This window comes from Bacillus rossius, chromosome 3 (assembly GCF_032445375.1).
Source record: "Bacillus rossius redtenbacheri isolate Brsri chromosome 3, Brsri_v3, whole genome shotgun sequence".
NCBI lineage: Eukaryota > Metazoa > Arthropoda > Insecta > Phasmatodea > Bacillidae > Bacillus > Bacillus rossius.
Genome location: NC_086332.1, coordinates 80,852,073 through 80,877,214, shown reverse-complemented (window position 1 = coordinate 80,877,214; position 25,142 = coordinate 80,852,073). Strand labels below are relative to the sequence as shown.

The window sequence follows — 25,142 nt, the reverse complement described above, 5'->3', positions numbered from 1 at the left end:
GTGATTATGTCCATAGATCTCCTGATCTCGACAAAAAAACTTGAATTGACGTACATTTATGGTTTAAGGAAGACTGAAGACAAAAAAAAAGTATCATTACCGTGAAAATTCAGATTATATTTAAGCGGATTTCTAGAAGTTCCTCTGAACTTGGAAAAATTATGGCCGTTTAAAAAGGATGCTTGAATACATTAAAAACGTCAGCACCAAAGATGCTGAAATCTTATAGTAATCTAGATAAAAATGATAATGTATGTGTAGACAATAATGATGATAAAAGTTGTGATGTTGATGTTTATGACTGGTGTCAAAATAAAATGATTAAAGTGATTAACAGAATAATGACAGTTAGGTAGTTAGGACGATTCGTGGACAGGTTGAGATATTTGATTGCTTCTCTGTGAGCAGGATACGGTTCTAGCATGGATGAGATATGCTTCATACTTGAAGTCCGGGGATAAGCAGGATTAATAGGATAAAATATTTAAAGTTTGGTTGATTCTTTTATAATTTTTTTATATAAAAACACATTAAAAATATTACTAATTAAAACTATTTTCATGGCCAAATAAAACTTTATGTTCATCCATAATGATGAAGGTGCGTACAAATGTGCGTTCTTGTAATAAATGTTTATCTTAATATGCATCCTAGTTAACGAATGTGTATCCCAATGTGTATCCTGGATGATGAATGTGAGTAGTTTTTTTTATGAATGTGCGGACAAATCTGCGCCCTAGTGTGCATCCTTTCCAATTACTGTAGTCAAAAAACGCATCCTTTTGAGAAATAGATGTCTCGACGTTTGTCCTAGATGATGAATATGATTTCCAATGTGCGTTATTTTAGAATAATGTGTGTCCAAGTGTGAGTCATTTTTGGGAAGTGTACGTTCAGCTGTGCTGCCTAGATAATGAATATGGATTTGGCGTCCCAATGTATCCTAGATGACGAATGTGCGTCCCAATATGTGACCTGGATGGTAATTTTTCGTACTTTTTTTTTATTGAATGTGCTCCAAACTCTGCGTTTTTTTTATGAACGCGCATATTAATGTACGTCTTTTTTGATGTATGTGCTTAGTAATGTGCTTCCTAAAGTGCGTTATTTTTATGAATGTGCTTTCAAATGTGCGTCTTTTTTTTAATGAAGTGGCTTCCCACTGTGCGGCCTAGATGATGAGTATAGATTGTGCATAACCGAGTTTATAGTTATAATTTAATATTTAATTCACTAGTGTCTCTTTGTCTGTAACTAAGCATTATTTATTATAACCATTATGTGACTCTTTTTCTCAGAAATAATTGTTCTAATATCATAGTTTATTTGCAGTGTTTGTCCTACAATTAAAGTTTTTTGTTCGCCATATTTGCAATAAACTTTTCAGTAATCGGAAATATTGTCAGGTTATGCCCGTATATGGCGTCTGACAGTTATGAGACTCTCGTCCTATATACTGGACATTGGTCATGATTTAGTTGAAATGCATGCCAAGAATCGGTGGAGAGATACTCTTGGTCCAGAGATACTTAGTCTATATGCTTGTTGTTAACACTGTAGTAGTCTCATAGGATGTGACGAATACGGTATCAATGATAGGCGTAGTGATAGTATCCACTATATTTATTTTGTCGGGTAGCTGCATTGTATAGAATCACTGCTCTTAGCGAGAGTGATTAGTGAACTCTCCAGAATTTATTGAAATGAATTAACTTTAACGATGAATTTTAAACTTTAATTAGGTACGTTTGCTTGAAACTTTCGAAGCCCATGTGCATCAACAATTCTATGAATCTTATACACCGTTCAAGAACAATACATTAATTTTTTCAATCGAAGAATGAACCTCAAATAAACAAACCATTTTTTTTTGGTTTCAAGCAACTGGGTATTCGTAGTATCTATGCCATATTCGAATGCTTAGGCTATAGTATACATATATATGTGTAAATGAAACAGAAATATGTATGCAAAATACAGATTTATTTACAACTGTATCACTTCAAAATAGTGTTTGCCGTAATATTTAGTTCCGATTCTTTCCCAAGCATTTATGCTTTCTGTTGTCCAAATACCTCCTATAGTTAAAGTTATTTGTAAAAAGTTACCTGAATACCTATCTTTCCAGTATTAGCTGCGCATATTAATAAGCACAATAAAACAAATAAAGTATAATTATCGTTCCCATGGTTGTAAAAAATTATGCTTGAATGAAACATCAATTTGAGTATATAAAATTATGCGTCTATTTTGGTAAGAAATAATCAGTAGGTTAGCTCGAAAAACGTATATAATCTGTTCAATATTAACCATAGCTAGGTGTTGTGCAAAGTTACAATATCTTTCTTGTAGTATTACAAACTATTTCTTGGCAACTGGTTTCCAGAGGTATCTATTGTAAAAGTAGAGAACTTTTATTTCTGTATAGTTCTGTATCCGTTTTTAAACAAAATAAAAATACAAGTGGAAGGAAGTGAAATTAAGACTTTTTAAACTTTTTTATACCTGAATATTATTCCTGTGAGTTCATTTATGAAGTAAGTAACGTCATTACCTGTAAATTATCGAAGATATCCATAGGTTTACGAAGATCCTTTCATAATTTCCAACCGGTTTTCTTAGTAGATTAAAGTTAAAATGTTCAAACAGTGTACCCGGATATTTCTTGGATTAAATTAATTTTGTAAAAATTTCACTGATTGTCGAAACTGAACTGGAGCGAACATTAAGTACATACGCGATTTAGCTTTTCCGTTAAGTAAATAGCGACGAGAATTCTCTTGCATATGAAAAGGCGCTCACAAGTAGAGTGATTTGTAGCAAGGTTTAGAAGACTTCGAACCAGTATGTTTTTTTTTGCAACTTTTTAAAAATATTTCTGTTCAAATATGAAATCTCACAGGCGTATGTCAAATATACAATGTGAGAAATATTGACATTTGATACAAATATAAAACAAAGTACAAATAATATAAGATATAAATAAATATTTTATATAAATACAAAATAAAACTTATAAAATTAGGTTTTAGAAATCATTCTTAAATATCACTTAGACGAAAGCTTAATCGCATATTGGTTTCATTTTTGAAACTTGCATGAGGTCAAGAAAACTGCAAATTAATTTCCTGTTTATAGGTTTCATCTATAGAAGAGGAAAACCGTTTTCATTCTGTTAACACTCAGCTCAATTTGTTTCAATAAAACTTTCTTTCAAATACCACCCCAGAAAATATTGGGTTATTTCAGTACGAAACTTTTAGGTGAAATCGATTGCAAGCTTTCACTGATATTGTCTCTAATAAACTATTTTGTCTTTCGAGAAATCAACTCTCAAAAAATGTCTGTTGCAATGTAGACCCAAACGTTGGTAAAATCTACCATTTCAAAGAGGCTCAACTTCGAAAGCCAAAATTCTAAATCGAGTAGAACAAAGATGTTTCGATACTGTACGTGAACGAATTATTCTTTCACAGTAAATTATAGCAACGATATGTTAAATTTGTAAAAAAATATAAGGAAAATGAGTTTCGAATTAATAATAAGTACAATTGGTTTAAATATACTAATTTTCATTAAAGCTTTAATAGTCAAATATTTATACCAACGCTTAATTATCTGCTCTGAAAAAAAAAACTATTTTTGACATATACGTTATAATTTATTATTTTCCAGCCCATGCAATCATTTTCACGTTGTAAAGGCGGCAATGGACCACTATAGTTTCTTATTATGCCTGGAATTTTTTCACGTTAAATCTTAGATGTATTCAATGTGAAACGGGACGTCATGTTTCAGATATGATCTAGGATGGCATGGATTTCGAGCCTAATAAAGTCCGGTTCGCGTCAAATAAGGACTGTTTTCTAACTATAGTAGTATATAATAGGGCGTCCGGAAACTGGCTTCTGGCTGAGGATTGAGGAGTGTGTCGACCGCCATCTTGGATTGTGACGTCACGGCGGCCATCTTGGATGGATGTGACCTTGACCTTTGACCTTGACCTTGACCCCGACGGCCATTTTGGATCCGCCATCTTGGATCCGCCATTTTGGATGACGTCATTGTGTTCTCGAAAATTCCGGCGATGTGTTTTCCGCCATATTGGATGATGACGTCACCGTTGCAATTTTGGTTACGGCCGCCATCTTTAACTTTTTTATTTATTATCCGATTTAAATGAAATTTTTTTTAAAAAATAAAAAAAATTAAATAATAAAATTTTAATAAATTATTTATAAAAAATGTACATTAACGACACGGAGCTCGGAGTCCTCGGTTCGAACCCGACGAGTGCAAAAAAATTAAAAATGGCGACAGGCTCCTTCCTCAATGGTGGATGCAGGCAGACTGACTCCCACCACTTTTTTTCAAAGCATATATACCATCAGGTAGTATGACGTCATGTCCGCCATCTTGAAATTTGGACGCCATCTTGAAAATCTTTATTTATTATCCGATTTTAATGAAAAAAATTCCAAAATTCATCAAAAAATTAACGTATTTGAATTCTGTTTGATTATATCGATGTACGTCCTTGGTTCGATTCCCGGAGAGTAAACAGTCGATCCTTCCTCCATGAAAGCTACCTAGACTGATATACCACCACCAGTACCAAGGTATATATCATCAACTGGTATGACATCATGTCCGCCATCTTGTCTTCATCCACTGGAGACAACCATCTTGTTTTCGTCTGCTAGAGTGTGCCGATAACATGCAGTATATTTATCTGCTCACCATACTTTTGTTCTCAACTGTTGACACTGAACATTGACCTTGACATTGAACATTGACCTTGGCCTTTGACCATGACCTTGAAATTTGACCTTGTCCTTGAAATTTGACCTTGACCTTGAAATTTGACCTTGAAATTTGACCTTGACCTTGAAATTTGAACTTGGCCCTGAAATTTGACTTTGTCCTTGTCGACCATCATGGATCCGACATTTTATGTTCAGTACATGCTACCAGGAGCTACCACCTGCTGGAGTACGCCATATTGTGTGTGTACTTGTATTATAGAGTACATTTCCATCTGGATAATTTTATTCTAACCCGCTACAGTGCAGTAATCATTTATTATGGAGGTGCCCCCCGCCATCTTGAAATTCGGCCGCCATCTTGAACTCATGTAATAATGTAGCTAGAAAAGCGGGAAAAAATCCAAAATTCATTAAATAAATTAGTAATCCATATAATGATTGATTGGATCGACTAAGGTCCTTGGTTCGATCCCTGACCGATACAAAACAACTTCAATTTAAAAAAATACTAAAAAAAGTGTTAGGTTTGAGAAAATAAAAACACCGCAAGTTCTTTTTAAAAAATTTTATTACATAAATTCAATACACTACTACAAGTACAAAAAAAAAACACTGACAAATTACCAAAGCCTTTTGGATTCCTCGATTCAAACAGTCTTCTTATTGTACGGACTAAGCCTTTTACATGACTTTAAATGTCTATCCGATCCGTTCATCACCACAGCCAGAGACGGACTGAAGTTCATAGTACTTATATAGTCTCATTAGCCGGTACAACACATGAGTCAAATCAATAACCATGTTCATTATACTTCTCGGAGCATTTTTTATAATGACGATGTAAGCTATCGAGACGTGAAATTAGTTTATTGCACTTATTGCACTGAAATTGTATTCTTTGAACATTATTAGAACAACCGCTTCTTTCATGTCTGCGAGCATTTGAGGTGATAGTAAATGATGCACCACAGTATTTGCACTGATGCAAAGTACGCTCTTCATTAATTGAAGTATTCAATGCTGATGAAACGTCAGCTGATGGTGGAACAGCACATATCGAAGTCTCCTCCAGTGTTGTCAGAGGCGTTGCCAACGGGATCTGCTCCAACATCGTCGGCGCCGACGTCACGGTTCCCGTAGTCGATGGTACATCCTCCATCGAGTACGACGTTAAAGTCGGTAAAGATGCCATCGAAGTCTCAAGAACAGGCAATTACACGACTTATGCACCAGAATAAACAAACTAGGTGATCCGTACACCGTCGAAGGCAGTAACAAACTGAGCGTCCTGCTGTCTAGGACTCGTTTATATACATTAACCGGTTTGAATAATACGCTAGTCAAATCAAGAACAATTTACTAAAATACTAGAGTCAAAACAACATTAAAAAAATAGAAGCACCATCAACAAAAAAAGGAAGCACATTTGGAAGCACCTTCAAAAAAGGAAAAACAATAGGAAGCACCATCATCAAAAAAAGGAAGCACATTTGGAAGCACCGTCATCGAAAAGGCAGCACATTTGGAAGCACCGACTACGAAAAGGCAGCACATTTGACAGCACCGACAACGAAAAGGCAGCACAATAGGAAGCACCGACTACGAAAAAACAGCACATTTGGAAGCACCGTCATCGAAAAGGCAGAACATTTGGAAGCACCGACTACGAAAAGGCAGCACATTTGACAGCACCGACAACGAAAAGGCAGCACATTTGGAAGCACCGACTACGAAAAGGCAGCACATTTGGAAGCACCGACTACGAAAAGGCAGCACATTTGGAAGCACCGACTACGAAAAGGCAGCACATTTGACAGCACCGACAACGAAAAGGCAGCACATTTGGAAGCACCGACTACGAAAAGGCAGCACATTTGGAAGCACCGACTACGAAAAGGCAGCACATTTGGCAGCACCGACAACGAAAAGGCAGCACATTTGGAAGCACCGACTACAAAAAGGCAGCACATTTGACAGCACCGACAACGAAAAGGCAGCACATTTGGAAGCACCACCATAGAAAAGGCAGCACATTTGGAAGCACCGACTACGAAAAGGCAGCACATTTGGAAGCACCGGCAACGAAAAGGCAGCACATTTGGAAGCACCGACAACGAAAAGGCAGCACATTTGGAAGCACCGACAACGAAAAGGCAGCACATTTGGAAGCACCACCATCGAAAAGGCAGCACATTTGGAAGCTCCATCAACAAAAAAAAAAAAGGCAAAAAGGAAGCACAAGTTAGAAATCAGAATACACGAAATAAAAACATTAAATTCTTATAATTTAAATTATTTATTTTATTGCTTTACATTATACAAATGCAAGTAAAACAAGCCATTATTGTATGTAGCCAGCATTCCTCAGTTCCTTGAGTATGAAGGATATTTCTTTGATGCACGAATAGTTTCCTGCACAAAGCGAACCATGTAGAAGTCTTAGCCGGTCAACCAATATGTTTGGATCTTTCCATGATGTGTAATCATTCTCTTCTACCACCATCTTCCTTACACCTTTATAATAAATATTATGATCTCTGGTGTCTTCCGTTTTACCACCAACCTCAGGGTAACTTTCATGTTTGAGACGGTGATCATCACAAGCTTGATAAGATTTATTTAATATATCACGTCGTTTCCATCGTTTCGGTCTCAGGACACCGCCACATTCTTCGATCTTGGCAGCTTTAGGTGCTTCATCATAGTCTATGTCTTTGTCAACAGCCTCAGAGTCACTGTAACAATCACCGTAGAAGGAATCGTCTTCACCCAATTTACCGTAATAATTCGATGTTGATGATGTTGAAGTGTCTTCATCGTCTTCATGCTTCCTTTTTAGGAGTCCATCATTTTTACAAAGTAGGAAAGATCTACTTGAATTCGGCTGGAATATATTCTCACTTTTCACGTTAAGGATTCTTCCATTGTCTTCATTTTTCCGTAAATCATCAACCTCCTTCAATTTAAGTTCTTTGTCGAGATCGGAAGAGCCAAGAAAATTATTGTCGTAATGCAGATCACTCTTCCTTAGGCTAGTAGATTCATCGTTGTCCTCTAGCTTGTACGCAGGCTTGGCGCTACAAGTTCTGCCATGTCTTTTTAGGCTCTCTCTCCGCGTAAACGACTTGCTACATCGAACACAACTTATCATATTGCGCAGTGGATTTTTAACACAGTCATTCTTCTCGTGTTGTCTTTTATTCTTTCTCAAGATAAACTCTTTACTGCAAAACTTACACCTATGTTCTTTCGATACAGCGTCAGATCCCGAATCGGAATTCATATTAGTTACTGAGACTAATGCCAGATACCAATTGAGTGTTTTAAATTAGATCCAATACTTAAATAGAAATTTTTTCATATTTCATCAGCGAGAATTAATATATCTCATGCAAAAGTACTTTATGCATGTAGTTCTGCTTTTCAACAACAGATGTCGCCACATGTTGCTTGCAGGTAAATCATATTTAGTTTTTTTATGCGGGATGCGGGATGCTCACTAACGATCGCAAAAGAAGGATGGCTTCGCTAGACTCCAAGGAAAAGGAAGTATGTTGGTGCTCCACAGATGTCTCATGGCGTTATATTAATTTGACTGAGTAATGATATTTTTTAATTCCACCTGATGAAAATATTGCAAGTTTTGATTTAGTAGCAGAAATTATCGAATTAAATGTAACTCCAAATAAAATGACATGTCTCATTAGACAAAAAAAAATCCATGCGGAGAGCGGTTTCTCAGAATAGTCAGAAACACTTGAAGAAACCACAGGATTGATTGCAAGAACACGGGAAAAACCATCAAAATATTGACAAGAATAATCAGGAGCACACGGAGAAAACCATCATAATATTGGCAAGAATAATCAGGAGCACACGGAGTAAACCATCATAATATTGACCAGATTAATCAGAAGTACTCGGAGAAAACCACCAAATGTTTTCTTTGATATCATAAAATTACAGGAAAAAATATTAAATATAAAAATAAATTAATAAAAAAAATTAAAAAAATTAAAAAAAATTAAAAAAAAAATGCATAAATTTCTGGCTTGTACAAGAACTCTATCTTTGCTCAACAATGATAAGTTTACAAGCTAGAGGACAACGATGAATCTACTAGCCTAAGGAAGAGTGATCTGCATTACGACAATAATTTTCTTGGCTCTTCCGATCTCGACAAAGAACTTAAATTGAAGGAGGTTGATGATTTACGGAAGAATGAAGACAATGGAAGAATCCTTAACGTGAAAAGTGAGAATATATTCCAGCCGAATTCAAGTAGATCTTTCCTACTTTGTAAAAATGATGGACTCCTAAAAAGGAAGCATGAAGACTTCAACATCATCAACATCGAATTATTACGGTAAATTGGGTGAAGACGATTCCTTCTACGGTGATTGTTACAGTGACTCTGAGGCTGTTGACAAAGACATAGGCTATGATGAAGCACCTAAAGCTGCCAAGATCGAAGAATGTGGCGGTGTCCTGAGACCGAAACGATGGAAACGACGTGATATATTAAATAAATCTTATCAAGCTTGTGATGATCACCGTCTCAAACATGAAAGTTACCCTGAGGTTGGTGGTAAAACGGAAGACACCAGAGATCATAATATTTATTATAAAGGTGTAAGGAAGATGGTGGTAGAAGAGAATGATTACACATCATGGAAAGATCCAAACATATTGGTTGACCGGCTAAGACTTCTACATGGTTCGCTTTGTGCAGGAAACTATTCGTGCATCAAAGAAATATCCTTCATACTCAAGGAACTGAGGAATGCTGGCTACATACAATAATGGCTTGTTTTACTTGCATTTGTATAATGTAAAGCAATAAAATAAATAATTTAAATTATAAGAATTTAATGTTTTTATTTCGTGTATTCTGATTTCTAACTTGTGCTTCCTTTTTGCCTTTTTTTTTTGTTGATGGAGCTTCCAAATGTGCTGCCTTTTCGATGGTGGTGCTTCCAAATGTGCTGCCTTTTCGTTGTCGGTGCTTCCAAATGTGCTGCCTTTTCGTTGTCGGTGCTTCCAAATGTGCTGCCTTTTCGTTGCCGGTGCTTCCAAATGTGCTGCCTTTTCGTAGTCGGTGCTTCCAAATGTGCTGCCTTTTCTATGGTGGTGCTTCCAAATGTGCTGCCTTTTCGTTGTCGGTGCTGTCAAATGTGCTGCCTTTTTGTAGTCGGTGCTTCCAAATGTGCTGCCTTTTCGTTGTCGGTGCTGCCAAATGTGCTGCCTTTTCGTAGTCGGTGCTTCCAAATGTGCTGCCTTTTCGTAGTCGGTGCTTCCAAATGTGCTGCCTTTTCGTTGTCGGTGCTGTCAAATGTGCTGCCTTTTCGTAGTCGGTGCTTCCAAATGTGCTGCCTTTTCGTAGTCGGTGCTTCCAAATGTGCTGCCTTTTCGTAGTCGGTGCTTCCAACTGTGCTGCCTTTTCGTTGTCGGTGCTGTCAAATGTGCTGCCTTTTCGTAGTCGGTGCTTCCAAATGTTCTGCCTTTTCGATGACGGTGCTTCCAAATGTGCTGTTTTTTCGTAGTCGGTGCTTCCTATTGTGCTGCCTTTTCGTTGTCGGTGCTGTCAAATGTGCTGCCTTTTCGTAGTCGGTGCTTCCAAATGTGCTGCCTTTTCGATGACGGTGCTTCCAAATGTGCTTCCTTTTTTTGATGATGGTGCTTCCTATTGTTTTTCCTTTTTTGAAGGTGCTTCCAAATGTGCTTCCTTTTTTTGTTGATGGTGCTTCTATTTTTTTAATGTTGTTTTGACTCTAGTATTTTAGTAAATTGTTCTTGATTTGACTAGCGTATTATTCAAACCGGTTAATGTATATAAACGAGTCCTAGACAGCAGGACGCTCAGTTTGTTACTGCCTTCGATGGTGTACGGATCACCTAGTTTGTTTATTCTGGTGCATAAGTCGTGTAATTGCCTGTTCTTGAGACTTCGATGGCATCTTTACCGACTTCAACGTCGTACTCGATGGAGGATGTACCATCGACTACGGGAACCGTGACGTCGGCGCCGACGATGTTGGAGCAGATCCCGTTGGCAACGCCTCTGACAACACTGGAGGAGACTTCGATATGTGCTGTTCCACCATCAGCTGACGTTTCATCAGCATTGAATACTTCAATTAATGAAGAGCGTACTTTGCATCAGTGCAAATACTGTGGTGCATCATTTACTATCACCTCAAATGCTCGCAGACATGAAAGAAGCGGTTGTTCTAATAATGTTCAAAGAATACAATTTCAGTGCAATAAGTGCAATAAACTAATTTCACGTCTCGATAGCTTACATCGTCATTATAAAAAATGCTCCGAGAAGTATAATGAACATGGTTATTGATTTGACTCATGTGTTGTACCGGCTAATGAGACTATATAAGTACTATGAACTTCAGTCCGTCTCTGGCTGTGGTGATGAACGGATCGGATAGACATTTAAAGTCATGTAAAAGGCTTAGTCCGTACAATAAGAAGACTGTTTGAATCGAGGAATCCAAAAGGCTTTGGTAATTTGTCAGTGTTTTTTTTTTGTACTTGTAGTAGTGTATTGAATTTATGTAATAAAATTTTTTAAAAAGAACTTGCGGTGTTTTTATTTTCTCAAACCTAACACTTTTTTTAGTATTTTTTTAAATTGAAGTTGTTTTGTATCGGTCAGGGATCGAACCAAGGACCTTAGTCGATCCAATCAATCATTATATGGATTACTAATTTATTTAATGAATTTTGGATTTTTTCCCGCTTTTCTAGCTACATTATTACATGAGTTCAAGATGGCGGCCGAATTTCAAGATGGCGGGGGGCACCTCCATAATAAATGATTACTGCACTGTAGCGGGTTAGAATAAAATTATCCAGATGGAAATGTACTCTATAATACAAGTACACACACAATATGGCGTACTCCAGCAGGTGGTAGCTCCTGGTAGCATGTACTGATTATAAAATGTCGGATCCATGATGGTCGACAAGGACAAAGTCAAATTTCAAGGACAAAGTCAAATTTCAAGGTCAAGGTCAAATTTCAAGGTCAAAGTCAAATTTCAGGGCCAAGGTCTAATTTCAAGGTCAAATTTCAAGGTCAAGGTCAAATTTCAAGGACAATGTCAAATTTCAAGGTCATGGTCAAAGGCCAAGGTCAATGTTCAATGTCAAGGTCAATGTTCAGTGTCAACAGTTGAGGACAAAAGTATGGTGAGCAGATAAATATACTGCATGTTATTGGCACACTCTAGCAGACGAAAACAAGATGGTTGTCTCCAGTGGATGAAGACAAGATGGCGGACATGATGTCATACCAGTTGATGATATATACCTTGGTACTGGTGGTGGTAGATCAGTCTAGGTAGCTTTCATGGAGGAAGGATCGACTGTTTACTCTCCGGGAATCGAACCAAGGACGTACATCGATATAATCAAACAGAATTCAAATACGTTAATTTTTTGATGAATTTTGGAATTTTTTTCATTAAAATCGGATAATAAATAAAGATTTTCAAGATGGCGTCCAAATTTCAAGATGGCGGACATGACGTCATACTACCTGATGGTATATATGCTTTGAAAAAAAGTGGTGGGAGTCAGTCTGCCTGCATCCACCATTGAGGAAGGAGCCTGTCGCCATTTTTAATTTTTTTGCACTCGTCGGGTTCGAACCGAGGACTCCGAGCTCCGTGTCGTTAATGTATATTTTTTATAAATAATTTATTAAAATTTTATTATTTAATTTTTTTTATTTTTTAAAAAAAATTTCATTTAAATCGGATAATAAATAAAAAAGTTAAAGATGGCGGCCGTAACCAAAATTGCAACGGTGACGTCATCATCCAATATGGCGGAAAACACATCGCCGGAATTTTTGAGAACACAATGACGTCATCCAAAATGGCGGATCCAAGTTGGCGGATCCAAAATGGCCGTTGGGGTCAAGGTCAAGGTCAAAGGTCAAGGTCACATCCATCCAAGATGGCCGCCGTGACGTCACAATCCAAGATGGCGGTCGACACACTCCTCAATCCTCAGCCAGAAGCCAGTTTCCGGACGCCCTATTCTATACTACTAACTATAGTGTCACATATTGGCTGATGAGTATAGCTTTAAAAAATGCAGAAATAAAGTTAATTTTAGTTTATAATCATATGTTTTTTCCCTAATGAGCAACATGAAATGCAGCTGACATTTTAAAGCACAATGTTAATGTTTTAACTGAAAAAATAATCACTATTCTCCGCCAAAGACTGTATCACAGCCGTAGAGATAATATTTAATTGTGGAATCCTGACCACAAATGCGTTAAAGTGAGCCGCTTATGGTCTTATGAGGCAACCAGTTATCCAACCTTTCGTAATGTGATGGAGGAGAGGAAGGAAGGAGGTGCTTCCATTGCAGTAGCGGGTTACTGAACTGATCGTGCGCAAAAAACTGGACGGAGCAACATTTAGGCTTAGCCTCACCATCCACGTTTTTGTTTTTGGAACTTTGCTTGTTTCCGAATTCTATGAAGAAATATTTCAAACGAGGGTACATCAAAACTATTATGTATGCAGTAGCCAGCTGCGGAAACATAAAAAAAATGAAACTATTTATTATGTATTAATTATCATCATCATCATCATCATCATCAACTGCTTGCAGCATGCGGCCGAGTCAGTAAAGTAGAATACCTCCATCTCCCTCTGTCCCTCCACAATTCCTCCTTCATTCTTTCCATTCTTCTCTCCTCTCTTGCTCTCCTCTAACTACCTGCTCTTCCCACCTCCACCTTCGCCTTCCTTGGGGCCTTCTTACTGCTTATTAAGAGGTTATTATATTACATATTATATGTATTTATATATGTATTGATATTTTAGTTCATATCTAACTATTCTCAAACAATAGACTATTACAGTAGAATAAATTGGCGGCAAAGTTCAAACTAAAAATTACTTTATTATTTATCAATAAAAAAATTAATAGAAACTCTCTTAATACATCAGTTATTACATTTAAAAAATGTGCGTTATTATGTATGCACGGAGTTATACTTCTTTTAAATATAATACACCAAAATGTTTTAAAACTAATAGTTAAAAATATTTGGTTTCATAACTTTAGTAACAGAAAAAATTATTTTCAAGCACAATAGATATAGAAAACGTTATGCGAATATATGCATACCAGTGATACACCCCAGCTTCAAACAGATGCGATCTACTAATATGGCGTCACTTAGATTTAATAAGTCAGTACTTATAAGTATCAAAACTGAACAGCATAGTTTGATGAATCGCATATGATAGGGTGTGAAAGTCAATTTTGATCTAAATTAAAATCCTAATGTAACCTACATATTTTATTGGATAAGGATTGATACAATATGGTCAAAATACCTTTGAAAATAACTTGCTATATTTTAAACAATTTTGAAAGATAAACATGATTACCGTGAGTCATGCTTAGAAGATAGACTGCTATAACGTAATTTTCTTTAAACACTTTTAGGACAAACAATTTTGCAGTACATTAATTTGATGTACAGTCATGTATAAGTCAGCGTAAGCCACGTAGACGCTCTAAAAGTGTATCTTTACAACTTTATTACTAAACATCAAGATTTATCTAATGTATTTAAACTTAATATGAATGTATTGCACACATAAACGGTCTGGAAGGAATTCTCTAAATTATGGCGGAAAAAGCATCACAATCCATGTTGTAGTTTTGAGTAAGCGAACAAACTGTCATACACGGATAACGAATTTGTTTTCAGTATTTACACTATTTAAAGATAATCTGAAATATCCTGTATTCCTCAGGCTTTCTGCAATGTAAAATGACATGTTTTATAGAAAGAACTCGAATAAAAACACAATGATTTATATCAGAAATTTAAAATATAGGTGGATAAAGAATGGGTGTAGTTTTTCCCTCCAAAATATCTATATGATTTTATATGCCTTCCTATTGTAAAATAACGAAACAAACGCACTGAGATATGAATGAAAAGTATTATGACAATTAGTTAAAGAAATAACAAGAAATAATAAGTATAATTATCTTAAACTGAATTCTAAAATACAATATTAAATTATATAATTAAAATTTAAAAAAGTTATCCTCATTTGACGGAATTCAAACCAGAAACCTTCACTTAAACACTGATCTTAATATACGTTTGTTCAATAATATGTTATGAAAATATTTGGTTATTATTAATGTAATCCCAACATTATAAAGTATTTTTAAAAATTTGCGACTCTTTTTTTGACTATTAAATTTTAGAAAATTCATCCCAAAATAGTTATTATATCACAAAGATTTATGTGGCACACCGATACGCTTGGTACGTCTCTGGATGTTTATGAAAGCCGTGACACGCGGGTGTGTAGAGCAGAACCGCGCATGCGCTTTAAACTTCATCATGTTAAACTTCCATCCTTGGTGCACGTACACTTCATTGCATTTCCGTTGCTTACTAAAATTCCACCCTCAACGTGACTAAAGAAGAGTAATTTAAAAATGCAATAACCCATTTTGAGGGTAGTGGCAACCCTTAAGTTACATATTGATATTAACGTAGTATAACCAAACTAATGATATTTTTCTCTTATTTGTCCCGGGTTGTAGCGTAAATCATTGGTGCTTTGACGGCGAGAAATTTTTTATTGGCTCAAGAGTTCTTCAACCTCACGCATATTCAAAAGTTGTTTACATTTAAGGGTATTGTCAGCTCAAATCAACTGCAAATAAGTCCATGTATTTAAATGAAACTTGCCGTTTATGACCCGCAGTCTTCCATCCCAAACAACGCTAAACGTAAGAGTAGCTGGATTGAAGATAAAAATAATATTAATTGTGGCAGGACGGGTTGGAACGAGTTCAAACCTCCACAATTAAAAGTCAGACACGTTGGCCTTGTCCAGGAGCGGAGCTGTAGTCACTCACTGCGACCAGCGAGTGAAGGTCGCAAACAAGTCCCATAATCTAGTACATTACTAAGTCTTGCACAATCTTGCGCAGAGTTGAATGTTACAAAAACCGTGTCGAGGTTGTATTCGCAGTGGAGAAATAGGAGCGAAGTTGGCCGAGGTGAGCCATGGCAGATGAAATCTGCACGGAATAGGAATACCATTACGAGACCATGTATGTGTTGCTGTGTACGTATGGGTAACAAAAGATTTAAGCTGTTGCTTTAAAAAAATAATAATAGAAAACGAGTCCGAATTCAATCCAAAATATTTTGGCTACAGGTTTATCACGGAAAATAAGTCGAAAACATGCTACGAATTATGGTCTTAAGTGCTTCTCAAGAAAGGCATACGCCTTGGAGTACTGACACAATCCTCAAAACGTTGTTACAGAAAAAAACTCTTCTTCATTACACGTACTGTATATTTTTTTTGTAAATGGAACAGAAGTATCCATGTAAAATTACAGATATTTGTAAATTTGTACATTTACATGAAAACAACTAGATAACTATGTACAAAATAGTGTTCACAGTAAAACTGGGTTTGTATTCTTACCCGGATATTTAGTTTTTATGTTGTCCCAGTACCTCCGATAGTTAAAGTTCTTCGTAAACCGTTCACTGAATATATTTCCAGTAGAAACTGCGTAAATAATAAGCATCATAAAACACAAACAGTTAAATGGTTGAATATTTGATTATCTTTTCTATGTTTAAAATTATGCTCTAACGAAATATAATTTATGAAAGTTTAAAATTATGGGCCAATTTTCGTATGAAATACCCAGGTTTATCTAGAAAAACATATTTAATATTTGCAAAAATAATCGTAGCCATGTGTTGTACAAAGATATAATACCTTTCTTGTAGCATTAAAAACTACTTCTTGGCAACTGGTTTCCAAATGAATCTTTTGTAAAAGTACAGTAAATATTTTTCTGCGCGTGTGTACATGTGTTTACAACGGAACGCAGAGTCCAGCATAGTTTCTAGGAAGATCCTGAAATCAGAAACTTCGAAGAAAACTTCTTTTTTGTGAGGTGCATTCTTCGCAGCTAAGTACGCGAATTTACTGTAATTTATAACAGTGTAGTGAAGCTGGCCGTTCGGAACACGGCCACGGTTGTTTGTAAATTCAAACAAACATTTTACAAACAAACATATGGCGTTCGCTCAACTGCGTGGGACTCAAAAATTATGAGCAAAATCCGTTCATCCCGGTTATGTGATTATTGTAGGGGTCAACACATATAACATTGAAATGCATATAATACACCATTTAGAATCAAAACGTAACTAAAAAAACACGTAATAAATCAGCAATTAGACGAAACTGAAATAAAATTACAAATATTTTATTTTTAACTACGGTAAATTGACAGAATAGTTAGATTGAATCTTTTACTAATATGTATGTACTAAATGGATTGGAGAAGGTTAGTATTACCTAGAATTTTAATCTTGCATCTCTTATAAGTTACTCATGTTTTCATTAATGACGTTGACACATTTTAAAACACACAAAAATTGGCCAATTTTTATTTTATTTTACTGTCATTTCTGGTCTTTAATATTTTTTTTCGTAAATGTGCATCACGTCTTCCTCAAAATGAGACTATTTTTTAAATTTAAATTCTAAGAAATATTTTAGTTTCATATTTGTTAAATAATACACTGTTTTATGAATAAATACCACGTACAACAATAAAAAAACAATAATACCGAAATCTCCTGTTTTAAAAACGAAATTGATCTAAAAGTAAAACAATTATATCATAATATCTTGTCCCCAGTGATCAGGTATTAAGAAATTATTAGGGTTTAGGGAGGCTAAGACATTTAAGATGAGAAATCTGTAGCACAATAATAATAATAATAATAATAATAATAATAATAATAATAATAATGCTTTGCTCCCATAAAAGTTTTGATTACTCAGATAGAAATTTGTGGCAATGGTGTGAATTGGTTTAATATGTCAGTACCATTATTCATTTATGCTTACATTCAACGAAAAACTCCCGCTGTGCAAGACTGCTTAACATCTACAATAGACACTGTGTATTTCGAAGTGTGACATCAGCTATCATACCCCAATACAAGTTGTTGCTATTGGTCATTCTGTGTGGGCTTGCACAGAATTTGGTAGAGATATTTCGTCTCACACATTTGATGCCATTCGCAGACGTTGAAAAGTGTACGGGTTTACGAATAAAAGTCAGGGACATTCCCTGTAAGCACCTGCAAAATAACGAGTTTGAAAAAAAATTGGAAGCTTATTTGGAACCAGTTGCGTCCACGAGGTATGAACAACATTTGAACGCAGTTCTTGGAAGTATTTTCTACTGGAAATTTTCACCAAGGCGACAACTTTGCAAAAGGCTTTTTTTTTTTCTCGAGGGTAAACAAGGAAAAAGTGTAAAAGATCGAGAGAAGAGTAAACATCGATTTTCTTTGCTTAAGAGGCCTTACGTCGGAGACAAACTCTTCACCTCCCTCATTTCTTTTCAAATCTTTCGCCTAAAGTACACATGACAGCGAATGCTGTATTCAAATGACGTTCACTCCCACGAACAGCAGTTTGTGGCCGAAGGTCGCCTCGATACTGTGCAGTCACTGTTGCCTGCTTTTGTAACGATCATCGCACGAGGGAGACATTTGCATAAACGAATATACGTCAAAATGTAAGGAAAAACATTATTATCCTTGGTAGCAGAACAAGCGCAAAGCAGTCGCCGTAAGAATTTATAGTATATTTGCGCACTTCTCTACGAAGAATGAAGAGTTCTGCATTGTTCCAGATAAACTGGTTCTTCGTCGAAATAATGTCATAGTTCTGTGTTCCGTTGCTTTAGCGTATCTCATGAATTAATCCACTTTTTTGACAGATTATTGTGAAAAACTGAACTAAATATTACCTAAAAAAATCACTTGTCCTGCAAAGAACAAGTATAGCCAATCATTTACCAACATCTTCCTCTGAAATGATGGAAGAATTTTCAACTGTCAAACCAAAACTTTAATAAAGCCACCTGTCAGAAAATTTCACTCGTTCGTTTTATATACCATAAACGGATAAAAATTCACTTAGAAGGACAAAAAGTACCCCCCTTTTTTTTCTGTAGACTCGAAGAGTTTTTGAGTTCAAAAGTTTGGTACTTTTGTGAGTTTAAGCTGGGAGTAAGTAAATTTAATATTTCTTGGTAATTATTAATCAGAATTCTTCTACAAGTAAATGAAACATATATTAATAGTATTTTCTTTCGAGTTGATGCAGCGTCGTGATGTTGGAGTTAACCGAAGTTTCGCTACACCTCGCTGTCAACAACGTCGGGCTAACTGAGCACAGGAAATACTGAATGTAGGTTGCAGCGAAACTTCGGTCAACTTAAACATTAAGACGTAGTTTAAACTCGAAAGTCAAGCATGCCACGACAACAGTGTAAAATACTGAGCTAATTTTTAGCCGAGAGCACTCATTGTGGCGAAAACAATGAGCGACAAGTTTGCTATTTGTATCTTACGCGAGTTTATATAACTGGACCATCAATGACAGTATTTTTCACTCGTAGTTTACGAGTAATATGAAAGAGTACAGTTGATTTCCGACATCGGGTCCAATCAAGAATAGAAAGTATACAGAACTGATGAATAATGTATATTATATTAACCATCAGAACCGCCATGAATCATGTCAAGTTGGGAATAAATAAATGTGTAAATTTTCTACCACTTTAAAACCATTTACTACAGTATTATTTATTTTAAACTTAGCGGAATTACAAGCAGAGAATATTAGTTTTCAAGGCAATCAGCAGCAACTTAATAGCTGGACTATGAAATAGTAACATGCCAGTGGTTGAAATCAAACATGGATTAACATCCAGTACATGAGCGTACAAGATGATGACACATGGTTCTATTATTTGACATACATAGAAAACCCTAATTACGTTTAGTTAGAACCTAATTACTTAGTGTAATTTTTATATCGTCAAATATACACCTACTGAATAAAAATTTGGGTTGTGTTTACAGAACTGAGAAATTCACGTTACTTTCTGGCTTCAGGCAGTTTCACTTGCACTGGCTGCTGCAACATGTTTCCTTCCATTAAGATTGCATACGGTTTGTTGAAATGAATTTAGGTATTTTTTCTTGTTGGTACATTGTTCTTGGGGACGTGGAGAAGAAAGATGGAGATGACTGATCACTGACGATGGAGACGGAAGTATAAGAAATATGAAGATCATAGAAGAAAAAAGAAGTACCTATATGGGAATCCTGAGGATATGAAGACAAATCGCGATATGGACAAATACTGGAATACCTACTTAAAATAAAAAATAAATAAAAAATAAAATGGAGAAGAAAGTGAAGAAGATTATAAAGGACAGAAGAAAACTGAAGATGAGAACTGAAGTAGAAGAGAAATAAAAAAAACATAAAGGAGAACTATATAAAAAATATAGAAGGATACAGATTAAGGGAGAGTGACATAAATTAGAAATGAAGAGGGATATGGACGTGGGTATGATTAACAATTATTAATCCTAGTTTAATCTAGAAGTGATGGTAGGGAAATACAAACTAAATTGAACGAATTTATGAAGTGAGAAGTAATGATAATGCCCAAGAAACAAGAACATGGATAATATCAGTGATAAGATGAAGAACCTATATAGAAAACAAGACTTTGAGGATGAATAAGAACACAACACAATGAGATAATTTTAAGACAAGAACACATAACAGCTAGTACATATACACTTAAAGGGATTAGATCTAGTTGGGTTATCAGGATATGTCATTAGTTTGGGGACGTGGCAATGAATTTACGAATCAACTAGAATGCCAGTATTACCGTGCTATGGTACACGTACTATACAGGTTGAGTCTGAATTCGAGCAACAAACTTCAGCCGCTGATTCATCACGACAAAAAAGGTGAAAACATTTGTAGGACTTAAGATCTCAAATTCTTCCCAAGTCTAGTATGCGTCTTTGAAGTTGGAGATGAACAACTTTGTTATTGTAAACTAGCTAATGCCCGGCATGCGTTGCAATGCCTCAAGCAATATTTTTGTAAATTTTTTGACGTAGGAACACATATACAAAACATCTATCTTACTCTCTAATTCTCTATCCATTTATTTCTCTATGTATATCACCATTTATCTTTCTATCTCTATATCTCTACCTACATATATATAAAACGTTCACTATCTCTCTTTAGCGCTATATCCCTATATCTCTATATCTGTCCTCTATATACATATTTCTAAATGTCTCTCTATTTCTATATAGACCCTCTATAGCAATGGAAATATTAAAAATCCATGTTTTACCTATATATGTTTTTATCTATCTTTTTACATGTCACAGGTGTGAAATAAGCACATAAAAACACGCGCGTATTCGAATGAAATCGTTGTGTCAAAATTTCAAAGCAATCGGTGAAAAACTTTCGGAGAATTAATATTTTTAACTAACGTTTTCATTTTTTTTATGTAGATAACAGAGAAAGTGACAAAATTTGATTAAACATATTTCAATCAATAGTGTTCCATCTTAAATAGTTTATAATGCACAATATAATTTTTTTAGCTCCAACTTCAAATACACATCCCAGACTTGCGAAGCAATTGAGACTATAAGTCATGCAAATATTTTCAAACTTATTTTATCGTGATGAACCTGCAGGCAACGTTTGTCGGTCGAGTTCGGACGAAGACGTGAGTGTCACAGGTCTTCAGCACAGATTGGGAAAGTATCCAAATGGAGCATTAGCTGTCATACATGAAGCCAGTCCCCTCCCCCCATTTTATTTCAGAGTTTCACATACCAATATGTCGAACGTTTGTTTATATTGGTTTTAGTCTGCTTTGATTAACGGCTATAGTTAATTTCGGAAGAAAGTAGTATCAAAATATTATCGGTTAATATGTTTATATATAAACTCTGAAATGAACGTTAAAATTATTGTTATGAGTTAAAATGATGACTGGACGACATAAGAATATACTTAAGTACTCAAGCCTTTTTTTGCTGTACCTAGACTCGCGCACAATTTTTTTTCTAAAAAAAACCCTTCTGAAGTAATTTGTCCTTAAACAACATGAAGGTTTCTCGATTATTAAATTCCATAAATTTCGCATAAATACTCAGATTTTTAATCCCAAATACAAGTAGGTAAAGCTAATACATTTGTAAACAAACGCCCACCATATTGGTAAGTGTAGTACGAGGACTCCGTTTGGTCATTAAAAGATAAACAAGTAAGGAAACGTTTTATAGACAGTTTCTGTTTACTATAGACCTACTTTACATATTTACATAATCGCCAATCAGTTCTTGAAATTACTCCAGTTGAAAATCGTAAGTTTTCAATTTTTGTTGTAATTGTTGACCCACGTTTCATTGAATCAACCAAAATACAACGGAGGTTCCATAAAACTGTAGCCATCATTTTTCGACTCGAGTACGGAGATTGCTTAAACTTTTCCGAAGATGTTAACAAAGCGCCTGCACGTAGGCTACGCGCATTTCGTATTCGAAATCCATGATGCGTATGTTCAAGGGGTCCTTTCAATTCCCAGGCTGCCAACTTATAAGCAAAGGGGTTAAAGAACTGGTTCAGTGTTACGGAAATTTCTTGAAACTGAATGGATATTATCCGAAAATGTGAAGTAGATATGCAGTAAAGTAAAGATGTCAATGAAAACTTCTCTTTTCAAGAATTAATTTTTTTTTTTAAATGGCTAAACGGAACTTACTTTACGAATAGCCCTCGTAATACACGTACCTATGATGGCGGCTGTTTGTTTACAACTGTATCAGCTGTACTTGTATTTGAGGTTACAAAGCTGAAGATTTAAGCAAAATTTATGGATTTTAAGAATCAAGTAATATTCAGAAAGTTTTTGACGTGATAACGTCTTATAAATCGATGAACGCCGGCTGCACGCACGTAAAAGCATGACTCATTGTCACGTTCCGCCTGAGAAGAGCGTGCAAGAATCGGCCAACCACCGTGCGAGAAAATCTTCTATAATATCAAACATGTTAAGGCGGGGTTTTTAACTAATTGTTCGTGATTATATTTAAACAATTTATTTAAATTAAATTTGCAAAAACTATAAATATGTAATATTTTAAAATTAAAAAGTATGCAATTTTTCATCAATGTGTTCTTATGACGTTATCACGTAAAATTATTGTCCGTAAACCGACTTTACAGACAACCCCCTTTTTTCAGAAAATTTTTATAACAAAACTTTGTCCGCAATCTACTACATACAGAAAAAAAAAACTTCAATAAATTATTATGTCGTTCAGCCATCATTTCAATTTGTATCAATATTATTATGAAGGTTCATTTCAGAATTATATATATGCATATATAAACTCATTAACTGGCAATATTTTGATGTAAATTCCTTCGGGACTTAACTGTAGTCGTTAATGAAAACAGGTTAGATCAGCTGATTCAAATATGTGGGGGAAATGGGGGGGGGGGGTGGCTTCACGGCTAGTGCTCCGTCTGGATCCTCCCCCGGCCGGTGGTCTCCAGCCCAGCGCGCGCCACTCACTTGTAGCCGGCCAGCACGTTGAGCAGAGTGCTCTTGCCGGCTCCCGACGGACCCAAGATGGCGGTCAGCTGCGCCGCCCGGAACAGCCCGCTCACGCTGCGCAGGATGATCTTCTTGCCTGAGGAGCACACACGCGACACGGCGTCCTTCAGATACACACGCCAGGGCCAGCCGGGGGGGAGAGACACGCCATCTTGGTTTCAGTTTTCAGGCCAGAACTCATTTTACGTATATCGTTCGACATGCAAAGTTTTGACTTCGTTCAAGCAACTTTTCCATGCGATGTCACTGGCGTTAAGTACTGGATTAATTTCTGGGAATTACTTGAAACTGCAGTAATACTGTTAGCGCATATTATAATGTAGTTTTATAAAATAACTAATTGTGTTATTTTTGCCACAACGAAATCACATTCTGAATATAAAAAGTAAAAAAAAAATTGTTATGGCATAAAAAAATAACTGAAATCAATATGGCGTCCCCTGGTTCTCATCTCTCCCCCATAAAATTATTTTGGCAAAGTTTTTAACATGTAATGATAAATATGTGGAAATATATCATGATTACATTATATTTCTCTAACATTTGTTTAGGAAATAGTCAAATGTACATGAAATACACCAATATCTAACGTTAATTTTTCGTACAGTTAAATAGGTTAACTAACTACCCTAAACTTTGCGCTAACATATTTCCGTATAGTGTTAAAATTGTAACATAATAAGAAAAGGATGTCATAAATTAAAAAATTGATATTTGAAGCAATAAACGCAACCATATTCCAAATCATTAAACGGTTCCATTCACTGGAAAAAAATTCAGGGAAGTGGTAAAATAAAACACTATAAATTCAATGAAGATTAGAAACTTAGAATTTTACTTTAATGAATTAACACTAAATTGTTTTCAGTACATTTAGGATCGATTAAAAATAAAGTAAAACACTCGCATACAAACTTTCATATTTACTGTTTAATTGGATTTGGTGACATGCAAAGCCTTAATAAAACCAAACATCCGTTTTTACCTAACTAGGAAAATAACTTTCAAAAACCGCTAAACAGTAGCATAACTACATATTTATTCTTTAACGTGAATAACGAAAGTCAAATATTTTATAATTTCGCTATTAGTGGCTACATAGACATATTATAACCAAACAAAAATTTTCACCACTCACCTTTTTAAAGCCAAGCGTGAAGTGAAAATTGTTCGTATTTAATTCGGTTATACCTATTAACCTAATTAAATAAAATTTATTCCTTTTTGTCCGACTTAGGATAAAGTCTCAAAATCTGTAAGAAAAAATATTTAAGTTAATTTTATATTTACAATGCCATCTTTATCATATCCTACTTTCAGTGATTCCTATAAATGAAAATTATTTTTTTAAAATAAATTACCTGAGACCATTTCAACTCATCAAGAATGTAAATAAAATAAAATGTTAAAACATGGAATACATAAATGGATAATTTAATATCTTTCTCGCACTAAATTTGATTTAGTGATATTATTATATTTTACCATACCAAGATCAACCCATTTTCACCACATTGGAGGTAAAATATAGGAAAAAAAATAAAAATTGAGTTTATTACTACGCGTGTTTATGATTTTTATCCAATATCTTACATTGTGCATAATCAGCTTCTAAACAATGGTTTTGTTATAAAACAAAACTTATCACTCTTCAAACTTTAAACAATCGCTTAAAATATATATTATTTTAATGGATTGTTTATGTCCGTACTATCACAGATAATGGAAAAGAAAAGAAACTGCCGCCACATCAGGGTGTGGATTTCACTTGTCCTCTAAACAC

The 25,142-nt window shown here is 35.3% G+C and overlaps 1 protein-coding gene across 1 annotated transcript in view; it reads right to left on the bottom strand.

Moving 5' to 3' along the window:
* Positions 1-25,142, bottom strand: part of LOC134530962 (ATP-binding cassette subfamily G member 4-like) — a 341,027-nt gene that overhangs the window by 59,587 nt on the left and 256,298 nt on the right. The window contains exon 2 of the mRNA XM_063366331.1: positions 23,318-23,435. Within this exon, the coding sequence (XP_063222401.1) occupies positions 23,318-23,435 (118 nt within the window). The remainder of the gene's footprint in view (positions 1-23,317; positions 23,436-25,142) is intronic.